Source organism: Nannospalax galili, unplaced genomic scaffold, assembly GCF_000622305.1.
Source record: "Nannospalax galili isolate Female #2095 unplaced genomic scaffold, S.galili_v1.0 scaffold787, whole genome shotgun sequence".
Taxonomy (NCBI): domain Eukaryota; kingdom Metazoa; phylum Chordata; class Mammalia; order Rodentia; family Spalacidae; genus Nannospalax; species Nannospalax galili.
In genome coordinates, this window is record NW_008356318.1 from 1,755,297 (window position 1) to 1,776,386 (window position 21,090).

At 35.4% G+C, this 21,090-nt stretch overlaps 1 protein-coding gene across 2 annotated transcripts in view; it reads right to left on the reverse strand.

Moving 5' to 3' along the window:
• Positions 1-21,090, reverse strand: part of Vwde (von Willebrand factor D and EGF domains) — a 64,377-nt gene that overhangs the window by 25,931 nt on the left and 17,356 nt on the right. For both annotated transcript variants that reach the window (XM_029556886.1, XM_029556885.1), the window contains exons 4-16: positions 20,543-20,608; positions 18,133-18,380; positions 17,848-17,937; positions 16,504-16,648; positions 13,754-13,971; positions 13,243-13,316; positions 11,576-11,846; positions 9,180-9,388; positions 8,097-9,043; positions 6,001-6,137; positions 2,987-3,142; positions 2,781-2,885; positions 1,007-1,121 (exon numbers count right to left, since the gene is read on the reverse strand). In XM_029556886.1, coding sequence (XP_029412746.1) covers positions 1,007-1,121; positions 2,781-2,885; positions 2,987-3,142; positions 6,001-6,137; positions 8,097-9,043; positions 9,180-9,388; positions 11,576-11,846; positions 13,243-13,316; positions 13,754-13,971; positions 16,504-16,648; positions 17,848-17,937; positions 18,133-18,380; positions 20,543-20,608 — 2,781 coding nt within the window. The remainder of the gene's footprint in view (positions 1-1,006; positions 1,122-2,780; positions 2,886-2,986; positions 3,143-6,000; positions 6,138-8,096; positions 9,044-9,179; positions 9,389-11,575; positions 11,847-13,242; positions 13,317-13,753; positions 13,972-16,503; positions 16,649-17,847; positions 17,938-18,132; positions 18,381-20,542; positions 20,609-21,090) is intronic.

Consider the following 21,090-nt stretch of genomic DNA (forward strand, 5'->3'; position numbering starts at 1 on the left):
TGACATCACTAGGAGATATAAGCATCTATGAAGCCACTTACTGACCAAAATGCTATTATTAAGTGCACAGGACTGTATAAAAATATCCTCTCTTCTTTTTTTGTTGACAACAAAGTAAATTATGTAGTTACAAGAGAGGCTAAGTTAAAACATTGTTCCTCCATCTTAAACATACTAATGTAAGTTGTGGTTTAAGATCACTTTTAAACCTTTGTATACTCATCAAAGAAGATTCTGTTTGCAACAGATGGAGACTACTATAGAGTTCCACAACTGGTCATACAGAGAATATACATCTGAGAGATGTCTAGTCCTAGGTGACATATCTACAGTGGAACCTAAGGCTCATGGAACACAGCAGATCAGGGGTAGAGAGAAAACTAGTCCATCCTTCGACTCTCATCAGCGAAGCTTCCTTATACAACAGAATGATGCAAACAGACCACAACTGACCAAGTTTTAGAGAATAAGAGACTGCAGAATATGTATCCCCGGATAGGACTACTATACTAAACCTCACTCAAAGGACCATTGTGGAAAAAGGGGCATAAAGATTGTAAGAGCCAGGGTTGGTCCATGAACATAGGGAAGTAGAGTCTTTCAGGTCACTGGAAGCTTGCACATGTGTACTCGTGGTAATGGTGATATTGAGAACAAGACCCATGCCAACTCAATCAGACAAGGGCCCAGAGTGGAGCAAGGAAAATGGACAGCAGGCAGGCCCTAATCTGGGAACTGTTGGAGACTGGTTACTACTGGGTGAGGAAGAGTAGACCTTACTTATGATCTCTAGGTAGGCTGACTAGACTCCAGTGGATGAATGTGCATCAAAGAACATCTGGGTACAAATGCTTGACAGGATAAGACTTAGCATGTAAGGCAGAATGCATAAGGTCTGGTGGTGGGGAGGGGGTCTAAATTTGATTAAGAACTGTTGTATAAAATGTACAAAAGTTCAGTAAAATTTTAAAAAAAGAAATGATCAAATTAATAAAGATTAACTTACTTTCTAAAGATGACCAAGTAAAATTTGAGATTTGGGGTCTACAAATCAAACAAGGACTGGTAGGATTTTTAGCTCCTTCAGTGTAGCAGAGTCTATCAATAACACAAACATTTTCCTAAAGGAAATTTAAAATAAAGAAATGGTCAGTAAGAAAATCCATACCTAATAGATATAAATAGTACATAGAAAGAAAGATCACAAAACACACATTTTGATTAGGAAATATTTTTCATAAACTCAGTATAAATGCATCTTAGAAAACAAATTATTCATTTTATATAACTAGCTATAGAACTGATCAATTTGAAGGAATAAAATACATGCAAATGATGCAATATTAAAACTTACAGCTTATGAGTAACAGGGAGTGTAACCTCCATTTGTGCTTGTTACACTCATCTTCAGAGTGCTTTATTCACAAAAATCTAAACATGGCTTTTCCCCATACATTTTAAATAATAACATTAATTTGCAGACAGCTATCTTCTTTGTACTTTGTAGCCTAACCTCTTGTGAATTTTGCAAACTAGAGTAGATCCACGGCGTAATTATCCAGACTGCATAGTGGAAATACGTGAACGTGATGCTGCTACAAGGAGAAAGCATGTGAAACACAACACCATGTTTCACTTTGGAGGAAGATCACATTTTACTCAGAAGATTCGCATTATATTTGAAAACTTCACTCACTTTACAAGAATCTCCTTTGATGGCCTGTACAACACTGCACAGAAATAGAACGAACAGCCTGAGAGGATCAATCAATCTTGAATACCTTCATTTTAAAGTACTTTTGAACACTTCTCTCTAACAAAATATTTGAGAGAAAATAAAAACTAAATCTCAAAAAAGTAATTTCTTAACAAGGAAAATTTCTTGTTGATATAGTCTGGTGATTGATCTCAATACATGAATTAATTTTTTTACAAAATTATTTTCCTATGAGTAAATATTAGTTTTATATTCTTTGATTTTGAAGAGTCTAGTGGTATTGGGTCAATGGTATTTTTCAAGTCAGCAATTTGCAGGTGTGGAGAACTCTCTAAATAACCCAGTGGAACGATTAAGGACAGAAAAGTAGTCTCGGCTATAGAACTCAGTTTAAGTTCTGCAATTGTTCTGTAACCCATAAAGAGGTGAGTAGGTGTGTAAAAAATGAACTTGCCAAAAAATTAAAATCAGAAAACAAATAAAAACAACAACATGTCTTGTGAAAGCATTAGACATATTTTATAAACACTAGTCAAATAGATACCATTTTCCAAAATGGAACTAGGTAACCGTAAAAGCATATCTTTCCGGAAAACCATCATTACTACTGAGGAAAAAGTGTATGCAGGACTGTATAAGTGAATGGTCTGAACTTCCTTCTTTGATTTCTTTTTCTTTGCGAGGTGGAGGGAAGTTGATTCAGGCTCTCATGTACCTCAGACTGTCCTCCAAAATGGGACGCCTTTGAACTTCTGATCCTCTTGTCCTTACTTGCTAAGTAATTGAATTACAGGAATGCACTACCACATCTGGATCCTCCTTTGATGTTTCAGGAAGAAATACTTTGCCACTTCAAAATGTTACAAGAAGAAACCTCTTCCCTATCACTTCAACAAGAGTTATGGAAGAATTATTAATTTTATTTAGACTAATACAAATGTGAGGTAAAATTTTTCTCCATATCATTCAAATGTAAGCTTGGAAAAAGTACAACTAATAGGCTAAGGATGTGGATGTGAGAATGTGCAGGATATAATGTGAAAATAAGTGAGAGGATACATACCTTTACAGTGCATGTATCATTTTCATATGGGCCACAAACTTGACAAGCTCCATCATATATGATCATTATTTTGGAATTACTAAATGTAAACCCATCATTAGATACCTGTAAGAACAATTATAATTTGTTTCAAATGTTGCCTCATCAATTCCTTACAAATTTTATATAACTTTATTTATAAATGAGATGCTTCTTTAATTTCTTACCTTCAGTTGCCACTTTGAAAATGGTTTCTCACCCATTAGACCCATGGTATTAGACTGTTGGTCATTGGTGGGTAGCTGACAATCAACAATTCTGCTATTTTGAAAGACTGCCTGTGCATGCAGACGTTCTCCAAGCACCCAGTTACTGCCACTAAACTGAACGCATAATGAAAAGGCAATTAATGTCTTCTTAACTGTGGAAGTACATTTGTTAGTAAATTACATATATGCCTAATGTGGTGGAATATATAATTAGGAAACAAAAGTCACATTGAAAGTGAGTTTTACTCAGAATAATGGAAAAAAAAACACATCTTAATTCGATTTTAAAAAAACTCTACTTCTAATATTATTGAGAGGTTCAAATCAAAGAAGTTATCAATATTTGCAGGTATAATTAATCATTAAACAATGCACTTTTAGAGTAAGAGGAAAAGCACTTGTCTACATAGGTGTCACATGGTAGTCAAATTTTTATGGAAGACTTCTGCAAATTTCCCCACTCTCTATGGAACACCTTTCCAGTGTCTACTCAAGTCCCACTGGGATCTCACGTTATTATATGATCTGACCTGGTACAGGGGAATACCTAAGCTGTGTCAGTGCTTTAATTACTTGATAAATTTTACCTTTATGTCAGAGGATTTGGGCCCGTCTACCTCTAGTGGATTATATTTAAAGATACAGAGCTATGGAGCTATGGTAGCCATGTTTTTCAGGATGTGGAGAAAACTAGTATATAGTTAAATGGAAAAATGAAGCTTACAAAGAATGAAACTGAAAACAGACACACAGATATATAATTGTGCACATACTAAGTCTTCATACTGTCCAAGCCCCAACTTCAATTTTCCCTGAGAATTCAAGTACATTCTTTTGATTCTATAAGAAATATATGATCCTCAGTAAGATATATGATTTTTGCTTGTTAGTTGTGTAATTTGAATGTAAAATTCTAGACAGTTCACCTACTTATACCAGTGGTATGTATATCATGCTTAAGTTATGCTATAGGTATTGTCAGTGTTGTAAGATGCCTTGGTGTATGAAGAGGAAATGTCAGAATAATTATTTGAGTAATTTTTCTGACTACTGCATTGAAAACTAGAAGGATGTGTTTTGATAAAGTCTAGATTTATATTTTAAAAAACGTTTTGAATGTACAATGATTTTTCAAACTTGCAGCATTGGTCACATGACCTGCTGATATCTCAGTGTTGCAGGTCAGCAGGAAAAGGAACAGACATCATTTCAGTATGTGTGAAGTGGAATCTACCTTGTTGAAGACTTGATTGACAGCATGAGCTGCAGTGCAGATCTCTAGGTTTATGGAGTGCAGTCTGCCATAGCAAATCAATCAGTAGTTTCTTCTAGGAGAGGAGGAATGATGAGAATGCCCACAAGTTCTCATGATAGCTATACTTGAGGAATGTATGATAGATGAAGACCACTTGGTTTCCTTTGTGGAAACAAGTCATGGTTAATAATTGGTCCTTGCAATATGATTTCTACCCCTCTAAGAAAAGGTAGACCCCCAAGGATGAATTAAGATGATTCTACCTCCTTTTCATTCACCCATATTTTGTGAGTGTCTATTGTGTATTGATGATATGATGAAAAGAAATGACAAAGGAAAAGACAGAGAATACATAATTTTGTTGTTGTTAGAACAGCTTTAAATAAGTTATAATAAGAAAAAAGCTCCAAGTCTGACCTAGTCAAGGAAGGCTTTTGAAGAGGAAGATACTCCCCTGCTTGGAGGATAAAAAGGTACTGCTATTCAGATGCTGAAAACAGAGATGGGAGAGGGCAGGCCAACATGGCTGGAGAGACCAGCAGGGGAAAAGTAAGGATGTGAGAAGCATCATGGGGTCTAGTGTGAGGGGAATTTAAGTTGACCTGCAAGAGTAGACGCGAAGTGCGACAGGGAAAGCTACATGCTTATAGAATAATAGCTTGAGGGGAGGGGTGGAGAGATGGCTCAGTGGCTAAGAGCACTGACCTGCTCTTGTAGAGGACCTGGGTTCAACTCTCAGCACCCACATAGCAGTTAACAACTAACACATTTAGGATGCAACCTCTACATCTAAGACTCACAGAACATAGAACAAGGGATGAAGAGAACACTAATGCATCTTTCAATTCTCACCAATGAGGTTCCCTCATGCAATGGAGGGGGCTAGGAACACAAACGGCCACATATGACCAAAACACAGAGAATAAAAGTCTGCAGAGTATGGGTCCTTGGACAGGACTCCTATATTGAGGTCCAACCACCCAGGGCTCAGGGACCAGTGAAGAAGAGGGGGCAGACAGATTGTAAGAGCCAGGCAGGAGGAGTATGACCATACAGAAATGGTCCTACAGATACCTGGGACCCTTCTCATACAAACCTACAGCAATGGTGTCAGCATGCACAAGACCCTTCAAACTTAGGCAGACAAAAACCCAGCACAGGATGAACAGCAAGCCTCATTCTGAGTTGAAGAATTATTGCCAGCTGATTACTGCTGAGTAAGGAAGAGCTGATCTTCTTGAAAGGAGAGAGTCTAAATAGCTTGACTAAACCCAGTGGATGAACTTGTACTGAGGGACATCTCAGGATACTAACTTTACATAATAGGCCTTAACACAAATGACAGAATGTATGAACTCCAGTGGGGGGCTATGGGAGGTGCCAAAGAGGAAGAGGTACAAAGACGATTTTATGTATCAAATACTCAAAAATTCAATTAAAAAGAAATATTAATGCTTCTATACACCAAGTTTGATATTCTCTATAAAGTTTTTTTATCATGACTGAAAATAGTGACCCTACACATTAAAATTATGTAATATACTTTAAAAAGGTCATAAAAAAGCTTTTACAAATCAGTAACTCAGCCACTTTTCCGTGATTCTCTGTGAGCAGAGCACCCTGTGGGATCCTGTTGCTAGGTGACAGACAAAATTAAACTAAATAACTCATATACTCGGTGTTTTAAACATGGCCAGGTAATCTGTATTCATCATACCTGCAGTTTAGTTACTTCACACGTGATGGAAGGTGAGTCTTTGAAGCCTTGACCAAAAACTCTCACTGTGGCACAGTTAAACTTCTGAGTATCACAGAAGCCATAGTTCTCAAGTTCTGTAATTTCAGGAGCTTTGTCTTTGGAGAAAGTTATAACAAACAGGACATGGATTTGAATTACAGAAAAACCCTGTGTGACTATTTTGAAGGCACAAACTGAAAACATGTGAAATAACATTTCAAAGTATACTCAAGATATTATTTATAGTAATTATCAGATTAAACATTGAGTAATCTGGTACTCAAAGACATATTGCCATCCATCAAAGTAACAGTAACGTCATTATAGACAAAAACTAAATATACAAGCTCTATCAATGGCTCAATAATATTTGTTATCAATTAAGGGCAAGTATTAAGAAATTACTACTACCAGCAAATACATTTTGATTTTGCCATTTTATTTGTTCTATATGTATTACAGGAAAGTACTTCTATAACAAAATAGTGTAGTCATCAGTGTAATAAGTTTACAGTTCAAAAATTCTTTGAAAAGATTTTTCAAAATCTGTCTATGCTTTTTTTGCTGCCCCACAAACTCTGTAATTGTGAGTAAACTACTCCATTAAAGGGAGACATTCTCTTATCACTTAGAGTTAACATACTTCATGTGGTCCTTTCTCTGGCTCTGGTCTTAGCAGGAACACATCTTACCCACATCAGTGAGATTAGCTTGTTGAAATGGATATGTGTGCATGTGAAATAGCTCAGTCCTCTGCCTAAGTACAGTAAAATCTATGCAAATGTAACTACTGCATTATGGAACAAAATCATAAGCTGTAGGAACAGAAAAAGACTCTCAAAATCTTTAAGATCAGAAAGCATGCATTAGTTAATCCTCCGATATGTTTAGCCCGTGCTTATTTACCAATGTGTTTACATGTAGTGTTGTTACATGATGCATAGGAATGAGCCAAACAAAATTTCTGCCTCCATGTAACTAACATTTATCATGGAAGGATAAGAAAATTTTTTAAAGTGGAAAAAAGTAAAATGTATCAATACATGCTTTCAAGAATATACAGAAAATTGTATCGACTTTGGTGGAAGCTAAAGACTATGGAGCTAAGTGAGAAAAATACCAGGGATGACTGTGAACAGATTTTGTGGTAATATAAAATCTGAAACAAGAAGGGAAATCAGTCCTGAAGATGTGTGGTGCAAGAATGTTCCAGTGAGAGGAAGCAGCAGTGCAAAGGTCCTGAGGCAAGAGCAGGCTTGGACAAAGAGCACAGCAACCAATGTAGCTGAAGAGCAGGAGGCAGGGGAGGATGGTAGAAAAGCTGAGAGGAAGGGAGCCTCTGATTATTACTTAAAGGGGCCAATCAACTCAATTTTTTATGTATATGTGTGTTATGCCTGCATGTATGCAAGTGCACCAATGCCCACTGAGAACAGAAGAGGGCAGCCGATCTCTTGGAACTGGAGTTACAGACTGTTGTTAGTCGCCCTATCGCTGCTAGGATTTGAACCCAGGTCTTCTGCAAGAGCAGCCAGTGCTCTCAACCACTGAGCCATATCTCCAGCCCTGCAATCAATTTGAAAACACAATTTCCTTAACAAATTGAGACAAAATAGCTCATACCATGCAGATGGGCTAAATAAAACCAAGCTTAAGCAAATTAGTGTAATTGGCATAGCAACAAAATATATACTAGATGTGAGTTCTAGGAAAAGCTATTCTCTACAGATAAAAACATGGATTGGGTAAAAAGGCACTGAGGTTGGGTAAGCCTGGCATTTTCAAGGAACAGCGCAGACAGACATCAAGGCAGCTGGAAATGACCAGAGTGACAATGGGAGGGGCCGAGTTCAGAAAGAGGCGTGTCAGCCCAGCAGGGTGTCTGATGGGCAGTTAAAGGACTTCAGTTTAACTCCCATAACACACTTTGGGGGAGTCATTAAAATACTAGTTAATGTACTTCTTACTATATAGTTGTAATAAACACTAAGACGTTGAAGAATTAAAAAAGAACAAAGAAATTTGCATAATGAGATGCAGTATCACAATATCAAAGCTTAAGTGCATTTGCATACCATATGAATCACTGCAGTCGTAGGAACTGTAGCCTGGGAAACACGCACACCCCCAGTCCATACACTGCCCATGGCCGCTGCATAAATTGGGGCATTTTAATACTTCAAGGATGTCTTCTATTGATTTGCTATACTCTTTTGTGTTGTGTTTTCCTTCTTCCAAAATCCCCTTCTCACATTCGTTTTCTAACAGGGCTACTCCTGCTTCTGCCCAGCTAACATCATCCTTTAATAGAACATCCTTCACACACATGTCCATAACATGGTCTAGTTTCCTGCCTAGAAAGGGAAGACACAGCCTTCCAATGCTGGAGTTGACTAGAGTTCGCTGACAGAGTGCCAAAGTGCTGTACTCGGTGAGGCCAGAGGCTGTTGGCCATGATGGGGCAACCTCTTGCTGGATGTCAGCAGTGTGGTCCTCAGGGAAAAAATAAGAGAACTCTTCCATGTTGTTTTGGCCAAGACTTTGGGAAGCAAACCCAGAAGGAAAGTCATTCAAGTTTTGTTGTTTCCATCTGTTTTGTAGATTCCTCATTGTCTTCTGGTCCTGTGTGCGCCTCTCACTGTTCAAATATTTCGGTGGATTTTGTGTCTCATTCCTAAGGTGCTGTAAATTTGAGTTGGGTTCAGTTAGGTTTATATGGGCTTTTGCTTGTAGTAAGACATTCAAATTATTTTCTTCCTTGAGTGTGTGCTTGTCTATTTTTCTGACAAGAGTTTCTGAATTAATATATTCAGAGGTGATATCTAGGTCTGGTATCAAAGAAAATTGAATGGGCTTGAGGTCTCTGCAACTGATAGCTTCTTCTGAGTGAGAACCACTGTCTAGATGGTTGGAAAGCAGATTCTGGGAGAAAGTATCTGGCCAGCAGCTACAATACACTGGCTTTCTTGGAGGTGTCTGAGTCGCTGCTACTCTGTCAAACATGCTTCTTCCCGGTAAAAGTCTTCCAGGTGGGAAATAAAAGAATAATTATTTTGAACAAGAACATTTTTCCAGTAATATATTGTGAATAAAGCACTATATTGAGTCACCACCCACTTGTTTTACAGAAATATAATCACAAATAAGTTATTTCTCACCTCCATTCATTAATAAAAGCAGCATAATTGTTAAAGCTGTGATCAATTTTCATGCCATTTTTATCATGGAAATCATTTTCTGGATTTTCATCGAAGGTGCCACAAAGTCCCAATGTGTTTTTGTAGTCTAAACTAGGAGCTCTGAGTGTTAGACTCATACCCGACTCACTGAGGTCTACACGGATAAACGCTCCAGAGGAAAACCAAATCTGAAACCAGAAGCAACCAACAGGGAGACAGAAGTCACTGAAACATTATTCGATACAGATTAAGAAAAGAGTACTATCAGAGATGTAAAATACAAGCTCAGTTATTTTTCATACATGCAAAGAATGGAACACCATTTTTACATGATAACGTTCTTTTAATATTGTATGTCAATGTAATGCATTTTTATACTTTGCTGATTTGAAATTTGGTCACCATTTCAGCTTTTCATTGGAACAAATTGCTTGTGACCTTTTCCCCTAGTAACTAAAGCATGATACTGATTTGATTAAACAGTTTTAAATGGTAATGTTTACCAAGTCACATAATAGCTCTTGACTATAGAAGGACATTGCCATGTAATTGATTTACACTGATATACATAATTTGAGAAAAGTACAAGTCCCTGTGGTTAATCACCACCCTTTTGCTACCAGTATGCAAATAATATAATAGCCAAATTATTACCAGAGGTTGCCTGGGAAGGTGGCAAATGGTAAGTGATATGACCATAATATTCTGGGTCATCTAACTACAAGCCACTGCTCCTGGTCTTAGTAATATCCCCAAAGTCAGCCACCTGGATGGATGTTTTTTCCTAAAAGCACTGGAGACACACCTCCTGTGTTTATTCCTTCTCACTCTTGTTCTCTTTTTACTTTTTAATTTAAAAATAAAAATAGTGCTTCTTTTCCCCATATAAATATGATGTGCACTCATTACAGAATTTTTTTCAAATGTAAATAAACATTACATGCCTACCTCAATGTAAGATAGCTAAAATCATTGTAAGTCTGAGTTTCATGAGTATCTTTGCCTGTCAATCAGCATCCACCCACTCCATCATTTTCTTATGATGTCTTCTACTATGTGTCTCACTTTATTTAGCTTTAGTTAAACACTCTTATGGCCATTTATTAACTGCAACTTTCCCTCTGACATGAAGAGGTGGCTGTCACTGGTGCTGTGCACATCCTATATTGTTTTATTACAATATATGTCCAGTATTAAATCTTTTGGTAAAATGACACAGACGTTGAGATTATATGTGTCTTTCAGAAAGACTATAATATATTTCACTATCTCTAATCTCTACAATATTATATGAAAGACAATTAATATATATTAGTTGTTGATTTGGTGAGTAATAAGGTTACTGTTTTAGTATTTTGTTGGTCATTGGTACTTCTAGACATTTATCAGTTTTATTTCCTTTTGAATTGTCTTTTTATTTTTGTTTATCTATTTACTTGAGAGAGTCCTGCTCTAACCCAGGCTGGCCTGAGCACACTGTCTCCTTTCCTGGGCTTCTGGGGTGCTGGGATAGCAGGGGCATGCCAGGATACCTGTGCCTTTTTATGCTATTCACGAGTTGTAATTGTGTTCTCATTGTATATGTGAGATGTATGAATGCCATATATTCACTGTGTTATACATGTAGCAATTGTTTTCCCAATTATGGATTCACATCTTGGTTTTCAATGATGAAATTCAAATATATAATATTATATTCAAAAATTGTCATTCAATAAATGTTATAAAACATAACACATTTTAATTGTACTTGAGTTTGAATTATAATTATCAAGAATTTACCTTTTGAAAGATGAGAAGATGAACATAATTTTAAAATACAAATAGTTCAAACATGAAATATCTTTTAAAAATGAATTAATATGTAATTTGGGTTCTTTTGCCTGTTTTTTTTAAATCTCTTCCATATATTTACTATCTTTGTCTTGAAGTAGAAACATACTGTATTCTTTTGAAAATTGTTTAGCTATTCTTACATATTGAGTTTTAATTATTGGTCATTTCTACCTAATGCAATATTTGTTAGACATTACCAAAATAATTTTATGTGTAATCCATAAAACTATAGCAATAAAATGTTAAAAATGGCAGTTTAGCAATGTTGTTTTAAGTATATTGTGTTCACTACTGAATAACAGGTTAAAATAAAAGCTCCCTTTAAAGATGAGAATTAATTTAAATGCCATTTTTGTCTTTCTTTTTTAACATTCTCATACACACATGTATTTTCAGCATATTCACCCCAATTATTTTCTAAGTGACATTTTCTTCAAAAAATATTGACAAAATTATAGTTTCGAATTTATAAGGATGACTATTGTTCATCCAAAATGAGAAAGAGAAAACTGTTTTTAATCATAAAGAGTCATACATACTGTGACTTTTCTTCCTAAATAGGATTCTGTTATCTTGATGTTGCTAGATGCATCTTGGTTCTTTACAAACAAATATGGCTGTGATCCATGTAACTGACCACTGCACATATCAAAAGTCACTATATCACCTTCTTCTTTGGCAACAAAGCCACAGTTGCATGACACAGGATAGTAAAGGCTCCCACAGTCCCACTGACGTACGTGGACCTCAAAATCACGGGACACAGTCTTATAAAGGACAAACGTTCCAGTCTTGAAATTATCATATACCCTATCATGAAAAATGTCAACTGCATTAAAAGTCAAAAGTATAACCAAAACAGTTCTTCAATAAATATATAAACAGTCAATATATTTTGATGTGAGAGTAAGAAATCATTGTTTTTAGTAGAGTTATACGACTGAAGATTTATTTGTGAGCACTGACTAATACAAAGTAGTTGTAAACACCTCTGTCTCTCAAACGACTCTCTCCTTCCCTTTATCTTCCCCAGTAGGCCTCATTCTCTGAGGAGGGTGGACTTGCTGAGAATGCATGCACCTGGTTGTCTTCCTCACTTTAAACTATCTGTCCAATGTGACCATTACTTAATGGTTTTCTATAACCAGGCTCTTTTAATAAAAATTGAAAATTCTACTTGTAGCCCTTTCTTTTCATTCTATTTAATTTTTTTTCTTGGCACATTACCATTTTTATTATCATAATTGCATTGCTTATTATTATTATTATTATTATTATTATTGTGACTATATTTCTCTCTGCTTATCCAAACTCAGCAGCAGGGCAAGACAGTCATCCACTACATTCTCTGCCTTACCCTCAACACTTACAACATGGCTTGTCATCTAGTTGTTTTGCAGTTAATAACACTGACTCGAGTTAGAGTAAATACTTCACCACTATGTTTTCTTGAGGATTCTTCACCAAAGCTTGTAAGTCTCCAAATATGACCCCCCAAAAAAGATTTTTAATAAGTGATCAGTCCTGACAACTTTTCAATAAATGTTGAAATTTGTGGAGTGCCATTATGTGGAAGGAGTTCTATATCTCTTCATCATTGAATGATGAATTATATTTTTTTCCTTCTTTAGATCTTAGCATTGTGAATCCTCCACAACATCATTACTGAATTTAAATCTTTCTAGGCAGATGTTAAAACAGGATCATTTTGATTACTTTGTCATTACTTTGACCATTTTACTTAAATTCCAGAAGCACATAAAGGCTTTCATGGCAGTTAAACTGGATTTTCTCCTGAGTATCTTTAGCACAAATTAGGGTGATGAGTTTTACAATAAATCTAATAAATCACTTTTTTCTTAACCTCAAAAGCTATTTTATATTATATAAACATGCAACACAGTAAATATCCTTGCTGAAAATAATCCAGTCATTATTAAAAATAAGTAGATATTCAAGCAAAAATAATTATGTGCATTTGTAATGATCTTCATTTCTACAAATTAAGGCTCATGTTGTCCACAACCAAGGACTGCATTTAAGGCAAAATATTCTACACGAACAATTAATATCAAGAAATAAGCCAGTGGCAAGTATAAACCATTGATAAAGACCAAGATAGGATAAAACATTATGACATTTAAAAAAAAAACAGCAAAACTGTAACAACAAAACTCACTGAAAGAAAAAAAGTTCAGGACGTTACCTGCCATCAAAGGTAATTATATGTGGATCAGTAAATGAGTAGCAGTAGGCAGATGGGATATTCTTGACTTTGATCTTCAAAGTAAAGAAATATTGATAAACATAGGTTTTTTAGCAATAGGCATTAAATTATTTCACAATTGTAATGATTGTTCAATGAAGTCTTAACTATGGTTATTAAAAACAGAATCATTTAAACAATAAATTAATTTACCAAATAATTTTTTAAAGATTTATTTATTTATTGTATGTGTCTGTGTGTGTGTGTACACCATGTGCATGCAGGTGCTTCTGGAGCCAAAAGAGGGAGTCAGATTCTGGAGCTGGAGTTGCCAACAACTGTCAGCTGATTAATGTGGGTACTGGACACTGAACTTGGAAGAGCAAGAAGTGCTCTTAACAACTCTTCAGCCTCATCAAATGATTTTTAAGTGAAAATTCATAAGTAATAGCATTACATATGCATCTTTTAAAATCTTAAGTTACAAAGATTATTTTTGTGATTTGTCAACCTGAACACTGTCTGGAGTGTAGCTGTTCCACAGGAAATCTTCATGAACTATAGGTTCCACTACGATGTCAGTAACTCTTTCTCCATCCTGGGAAATGTCTATGACAGCAGTGTAGTACACCACAGCGTGACTGCATGTTCCATTGGCACAAGATGATGACTGGTGAAGATCCACATGACAGGAAGACAGTGCCAAGTTTAAACCTAGATGTTCTTTATCTATTTTAAGAAAAGAAACTTTCAAAAAATTTTCTACAGGTAGATGCTAAACAAAGCATAAAATAATTCCATTAATATAAAACATGAAATTGAAAGATCACTCTTATTTTCTTTCTTAAAAATATTGTTATTGTTTGAATTAAAATAATTCATTAAATCTACTTGATCCTTATACACAGTTACTGTTTGAATATATACACATATAACAGACATGCATATTATTATTTTTGATAAGGTTACAATACAATTCAATATGTACATAGATAAAATTAAAAAGCAATAAATGGTATAGGGTAAGATAAGGTTATAGATATTTTAGTTACAATGAGCTCACCAACACAGATTACATACATCTATCGATATATCACAATGCAGTCTAAAAACATTTAAATGATGAACATTTTTTAAAAACTAACGAAGTGTGAAAAAAATAAAATCTATCCCTGTCTGCAATCACAATACCAAGAACCATAATTTGATTGTTATTCTAACAAATGGGCAGCTGACTATTTATATATTGTTTATCTTCTTAACAAATTGAAAAAACAAATAAAGGTGGTTCCAAGAAATTTGTCATTAGGAATAAATAGCCTCATCTCACCTCCTAAGTGTCCCATATATTCAGAACATTTGACTGTTCCTTTACTTAAGAAACAAAGAATAAGAAAAATAATCTTTTTTTATTATTATTTTATTTTATATGTATGAGTGTATTGCCTACATGTAGGTATATGCACCCATGTCATGCAATGCCTACAGAAGTCAGAAGAGGGCATCAGATCCCCTGGAACTTGAGTTACAGAGGATTGTTAGCCACCATGTGGGTGCTGGGAATGGAACCTTGATCCTCTGAAGGAGCAGCCTGTGCTCTTAACTGCTGAACCATCTCTCAAGCCCTAAGAAAAAGAATTTTGAAAGGAAACAGTAGCCAACAATGAGGAAGGAACTCTAGAAATATGTATAACTAATTTTATAATTTCTGTTCTTCCTATGAACAAAAAGATTTCCCCCAAAATGGTTATAAAAGAGCATGTTTTCAAACTCCTCTAGTGACTGCAAAGTCAAGAAGAAAGAACTAAGTTTAAAACATTGTCTTCCTCTCACCCAGTCTGACTTTCTAGAAACAAAATTATAATGATCACTTATAGGTACACTGTACTTGATTAATAATTCATGGAAAAATATTTTCCCTTATGTATTTTTCTAGAAATGCATACTTTTCTCATACATATAAAATTAATGGAAACATTCAAATGCTTTAACCAGTTCCCTCAGGTGATGTGTAGTATTTCTGGCTTAGATATTGCCCAGGACTTTATTTCTCAAGTTCAAGATGTAAAGATCAAAGTCATTCTCATTGAGTCTGGGTAGAAATACACAGAGACAACTTGCTCTCTGTCAAAGTAGAAACTGTATAGTAGTGCACTTAAAGAGATACCAGGAGACATGCAAAAAGGGAAAACCAGAAATTTCTATCTAGATAAAAAGAAAGCCACTTTTAATCAACAAACATAAGAACACACAAACTTCTAAGAGACAGGAACACATTGAGGCTGTCTTTTTATTATTATAGTAATACTTGCCTTAATTAAAAGAATTGAGAGGATGAAAGTACATTTTAAAGCATATTTGCAATAAAAGGAAATTTTTGCTTAACACAGTTTTAGACAATATCAACAATATGGTCTCTCTGTGCTTTTCAGAAGAAGCTTGAAGTGGAATTGTGTTAAAGGGCCTGAGACAGAGAGATCTGAGCTATAAATACAAATATATTTATGTTCATGGGCCTCTGGAAGTCTGAGTGAACAGTTAGATATTTTCTAAGCCTATGTAAACAGTACTATAGCCTCTTTTTACAGGTTCTATTTTAATCAGCAAATCCCTTGCTTTGATCAGAGGCTTAATTGTGAAAAATAACTCAACCAACCTAGCCACTGCTATACACAATTTGTTCTCTTAATGGTCTATCTTGCTCCATAGGAAGATTTCTCTCTCTGCATTGCCATATATCTGATCATGCATCATGATATCTATGAAATTATTCATTTGAATGGAAAAATGCTAAGACAAAAGACTCCACTCAAAGCTTACAATGGAGAGAAGTGTATAGAATGCATTATGAGATCCATGTTCATAAGCTTGAAATCTGAGTACCACATCACACCTCCCTCGCTGAAGATGAAGTGAAAAATTTAAAGAGCTGGTTGTCCCCAAGTCTCTGAAAAGAGTAAGTAAGAGGCAGAGGAGAGAGGGGAAGAGCAATCAGAAAGAAATGGAGGGAGAAGAGAAAGAGGGCAAATGGCAACGAAGAGAAGGAGGTTCACTAGCAAGATCTGAGCCCAGGAAGAATCAATATGAATTGCTCTCTCAATCATTAACTTGATCTTAAATCATGTCATTAATATGATTGAACTACAGTCTGATGTAAGCATGCAAAATACTTTATGTACATGCAGTCCAGGGACTTATAAAGAAGAACAAGCAACAGTTATCGTCTGAAGTGTAATAAGCCAAGAGGATATATTATATTACCTTTTTCAATGGTTCTTAGTATTAATGAGATTTTGCATCTTTGATCAAGCTCACTAAATTCAGGACAAATAACAGGAACTGTACTCTCTATGCTCAGCTGGTATTCCTTCCCATCTTCTGAAATAGTGCTCAGTTCAGGTTTTAACTGGCATGAGAAAATATACACAAGTTAAGTTCAGATAGAATATATTTCTAAGGGATCAGTTTTAAAAACACACTTTCCCAACAGCTTAATCGTTTGCCAAGTGTGCTTAATAGCATAATCATTAAGCTCCTGTGGAAATGTGCTTTCAAAATTACCCCTTAGAAATATATTCTGGATATGTCTCCTGTACATGGACTTTTTCTAGACAAAAGTTTTATCCTGGTCCTAAGCCCTGCTCTCACTATTGATCAATTTCCCATCTTGTCTTTGAACAAGGAATGACTCCAAGGCAATCTCCAGTTCTGTGAGTGAGAACTCCCATGGTGCCTATTTGCATGCTTCCACCTCTTGACCTCACCTATCACCTTCCAGTGCTTAGGACTCCCTATCACTTCAGCTTATCTGTTGGAATAACTCCTATTCTTCAGACCCAGTACTACCAACAATAACAAAAAGTATTGCGTTGTTTAGTTAGTTCAGTCATGTTAATCCATAAATCCCAGAACTCTGAGTCAAGACCTTGATTTGGTACCCATCTTCAAAAATGCACCAAATATTGATATGATAGTTCTCAGTTATAGAATAGAATGAATTATGAAAATAGATTCTATGCATTATGCCAATTAAGCTATTTCTTTAGTCCCTACCCTTACCTAAGTCCTTGACTTACAAAGCTTGACTTAATGAATTTTTGCTTTACCATGGTACAGATTTTTACATTCAGTAGAAATTTTTCTTTGATTTTTTATCTCTTCTGAAGCTAGCATATTCCATAATGTACTTTCGCAGGATTCTGTGTGGTAGCAGCCAGTCACAGCTCCCAGTAAACCATGGAGTTATGAAGGATAAACTTCCAGTTCTGCACAGTGTGCTATGTTGCTAAGCTATGCTATTTGGAAGGTTACTTGCATTAAATTTTTTTTACTCCTACAGTTTTCAATGTGTGATGCATTTAGTAGGAGACAATGCCATCACAAGACAAGGCACACCAGTACATCCCCAATGCAGCCCATCCACAGGGAGCACAGGCTTTATTGTGCATGAGAATTATCAGGTTACTCTTTAAAATGGCAGACCATTCAGTCTAGACTTTCTGACTCAGTTTTTCATAAGATCCAGAAACCACCACAAACAGATACAGTTCAGGAAATATGGTTCCAGAGAATCTCTCTTTCTAGTTCCAACTCACTGCTACATACCTTAATTCCTGCAAAAAATTCTTCACTTTCAACGGCTAAGCTTTGTCTATCTGGTTTCTCCAAGAAAAAGAGGGAAGCGCTGCAGAATATCTATGAATACAGTTAAGAAATAATCATTGAGCAATAACATGACAAAGAAACATGTAAATTATTATCTTTAAATCCTTAATTCAGTTTTTGGTAAATGAGAAAAGAACTAAGTATTTAAATATTGCCTAAAATTTTGGAGCTGGTTCATCAAATTCAATGCTTTCATGAAAAGAAAATCCTGGTTTTCTGACTTACTCTGTCTCCCAGTCTAAGGTTTACACCATCAAGTTCTAAGAATGAGAACGCCTGAACGGTGGTCTCCTGTTTCAGCTCTTCTTTGATTTCTTGAGAAGAAAGCCTAGACCAGGCTACAAGAAATCCCACTGAGTTGTTTGTGGGGGGAACAGCAAAAGCACACCTACAAAACAGCTGGGACCCAACCAGCTCCACAGCAACCTCTGGCCTGCCTGGAGGTGGAGGAGGCCACACAGCAGACAGCTGGCCTGGGGGGGAGAAAATGCACAAAAAGTAAGTCAGGCATCCTGAAGAACAGAGAACACCTTATTGAAGAGGGACCCACAGATTGTTAGTTTGGGATTTACTTTAAGAAAAAAAGTATAGCAAGATTAGAAAAAAATGATGATTTTCAAGCATGCAACAAAAGAACATACTCATTTTTTATCTATAAGGAATATTGACTAATAGCAGAGAAACGTAGTTCACACTTAGACTGATCATGCTGGACAGCTATCTTTGAAAAGCCAGGCTTGTGGAAAGAAAAGTGATTCGCCTCCTTTAAGGCGATCATCTTTTCTAAAAGACAGAACAAATAAAACTCAGATATTATACATTACAATTCCTTTTTATACAGAAAACTATTCGCTGTAATATTAAATCAATTATGAATTTAATGATTTGCTTTATTGTGTTGAAAGAGCTCTTTGGTGTGTGGTAGTTTTGCTGTCTGTTAACTCTATGAAGTGATAAACAATTGTTTTATTTGTTTCATTTTCCTGAGGCTAAAGATATGTTTGCCATTTCCTCTAGGAACTGTATAAAGAGCTTGCAGGTTTTTAAGTTTTTTTTAATCTATTTATTTTTATTTTATGTGTATGAGTGTTTTTCCTGCATGCATGTAAGTGCACCCCTGTCGTGCAATGCCCACAGAGGCCAGAAGATGCTGAATCCCCTGGAACTGGAGTTACAGACAATTGTTAGCTGCCATGTGGGTGCTGGGAATTGAATCCAGGTCGTCTAGAAGAACAGAGTGCTCTTAGCCTCTGAGCATCTCTCCAGCCCAAGGTTGCAATTTTTAACTCTAGGTATTCTCAAAATTAAATCCAGAGATCTGAAAAGATTTTTGTTTTGTTTTAGAAATAAATATATGAGTAATAAAATTTAGCAATATGTTTTAAAATATTTTAAAATGTACAATTTTCCATTATATAAATTATTATATTGTGTCAAGCATGAAAGTAAACTTTCAGCTCTGTCACGGAGACTTGGGAAAATTCTGAGAAACTTTTTGTTAGACATATCTTTGGGTATCTTAAAGACAGGGTCTTTCAAGACACAAATCCTGGATCCTTCTGCTTCGGCCTTCCAAGTTCTGAGATTATAGGTGTGCACAGATACAAATATTTTACAAACCCCTTTAAACCTTTGCCAAGTGACCCTATTCGTGTCAATTTATCATTCAGGTGTTGCTAATTCAAAATACGTGCAGTTTTACATAGCTTGTTTTTTCAAATAATTGCACAGGCATTGTTAATATTGCAAATAGCTAAATTAAGTAAGTAAAGTAAATAAATAAATATTTTTACCCATTTATTTTTGTGATTTGGAGGATTGAACCTAAGGCCTTGCACATGCTAAACAAACTTTATCTCAGAGTTATAGCATCTGTCGAAGTTTGGTATTTATCCCCAGCATCAGATGAAATTTATTATTTATTTAAGAAGGAAAACTGATTTTACTTTAATATAGATCCCTTATTAAGAAAATTCTTATCTACTATGCATGGTAGCTAAATAATATTTTATGTCTATTACTGTAACTATTAAGGAATATTATTTTATTATTATAAATTGGGATGCCATAATGGTTTAATACTAGAAATTCTAGGAAGGAAGGCTATAAAATTGATCTACAATTGGAATAGTGCAGAAAAGCAACTCAGAGTTATTTTGCTTGTCTGCTTGTTTGTTCTGAGACCGGAAACTCACAGCAATCCTTCTGCCTCATCCACCCAAGTGCTAGGATTAAAGATGTGCACTGCTGCACCTGGTTTATTTGAAATTTCAGTATTTTTCATGTTATTAGAAAAAAATATTATTGTAATTATTGTGTTTCAGGCTTCCGTGAGAGATTCTATAATGCAGACTTTTTGGAAGCAGAAGTGTAGGCACAGATACATGTGATTTTTATGAACACTGGGCTACATTATGAAAACTTTCAGTGAAAGACCCTGCCAGACTTTACACATTTCTTTATCTACTTTTGTCAACAGAAATATCTCCTAAAGGCACAATAAAGTTGCTCTTACTGTTAATTTCTATCAGATTGGAAAATATTACCATAATTGAATATTTACAACTGTAGAAAATAGATACTGAGACAACTAGCTTATGAATACATTATAGAAATAACAAAATGTTATACGCACGAACACAGCCACCTCCAATTTCTACTTCTTCAGGGCCACATGGGTGCAACTTTGCATCAGAAATAGCTGCAAAAAGTTAAGGTTTGCATCTTTATTGAAACAGACATTCATGTATAAATCCACATATATCTAAGAGGACAATTCCTTGGAGAAGTATGTTTTAATATAGACTTAAGGTTTTCTTAGGTGTTCTTTCTGGATTACTTTTTCATAGGAAAATGTTCCTCGTTAAGGGTAAGATCTGAAGCAGCTATAGTGTCCCTATCCTGTTTCTAAATGTGGGTCTGCATTTTAAATAATGACACACACTGCAGTATCGAGCGCTGGAGCTGCAGGAGTTCTCATTTCTGGTAGAACTGTAAAGTGGTATAACCATGTTGAAAGACAATGTGGTAGCTTCATATAAAACTAAACATACTTTTATCATCATACAGATATTGTGCTTCTTGGTGTTTACCCAAAATGAATTGCAAACATGCAAATGTCAAGAAGTGTGAACACAGATATATACAGCAGTTTTGCTCATAATTGTCCAATTTATAAATATT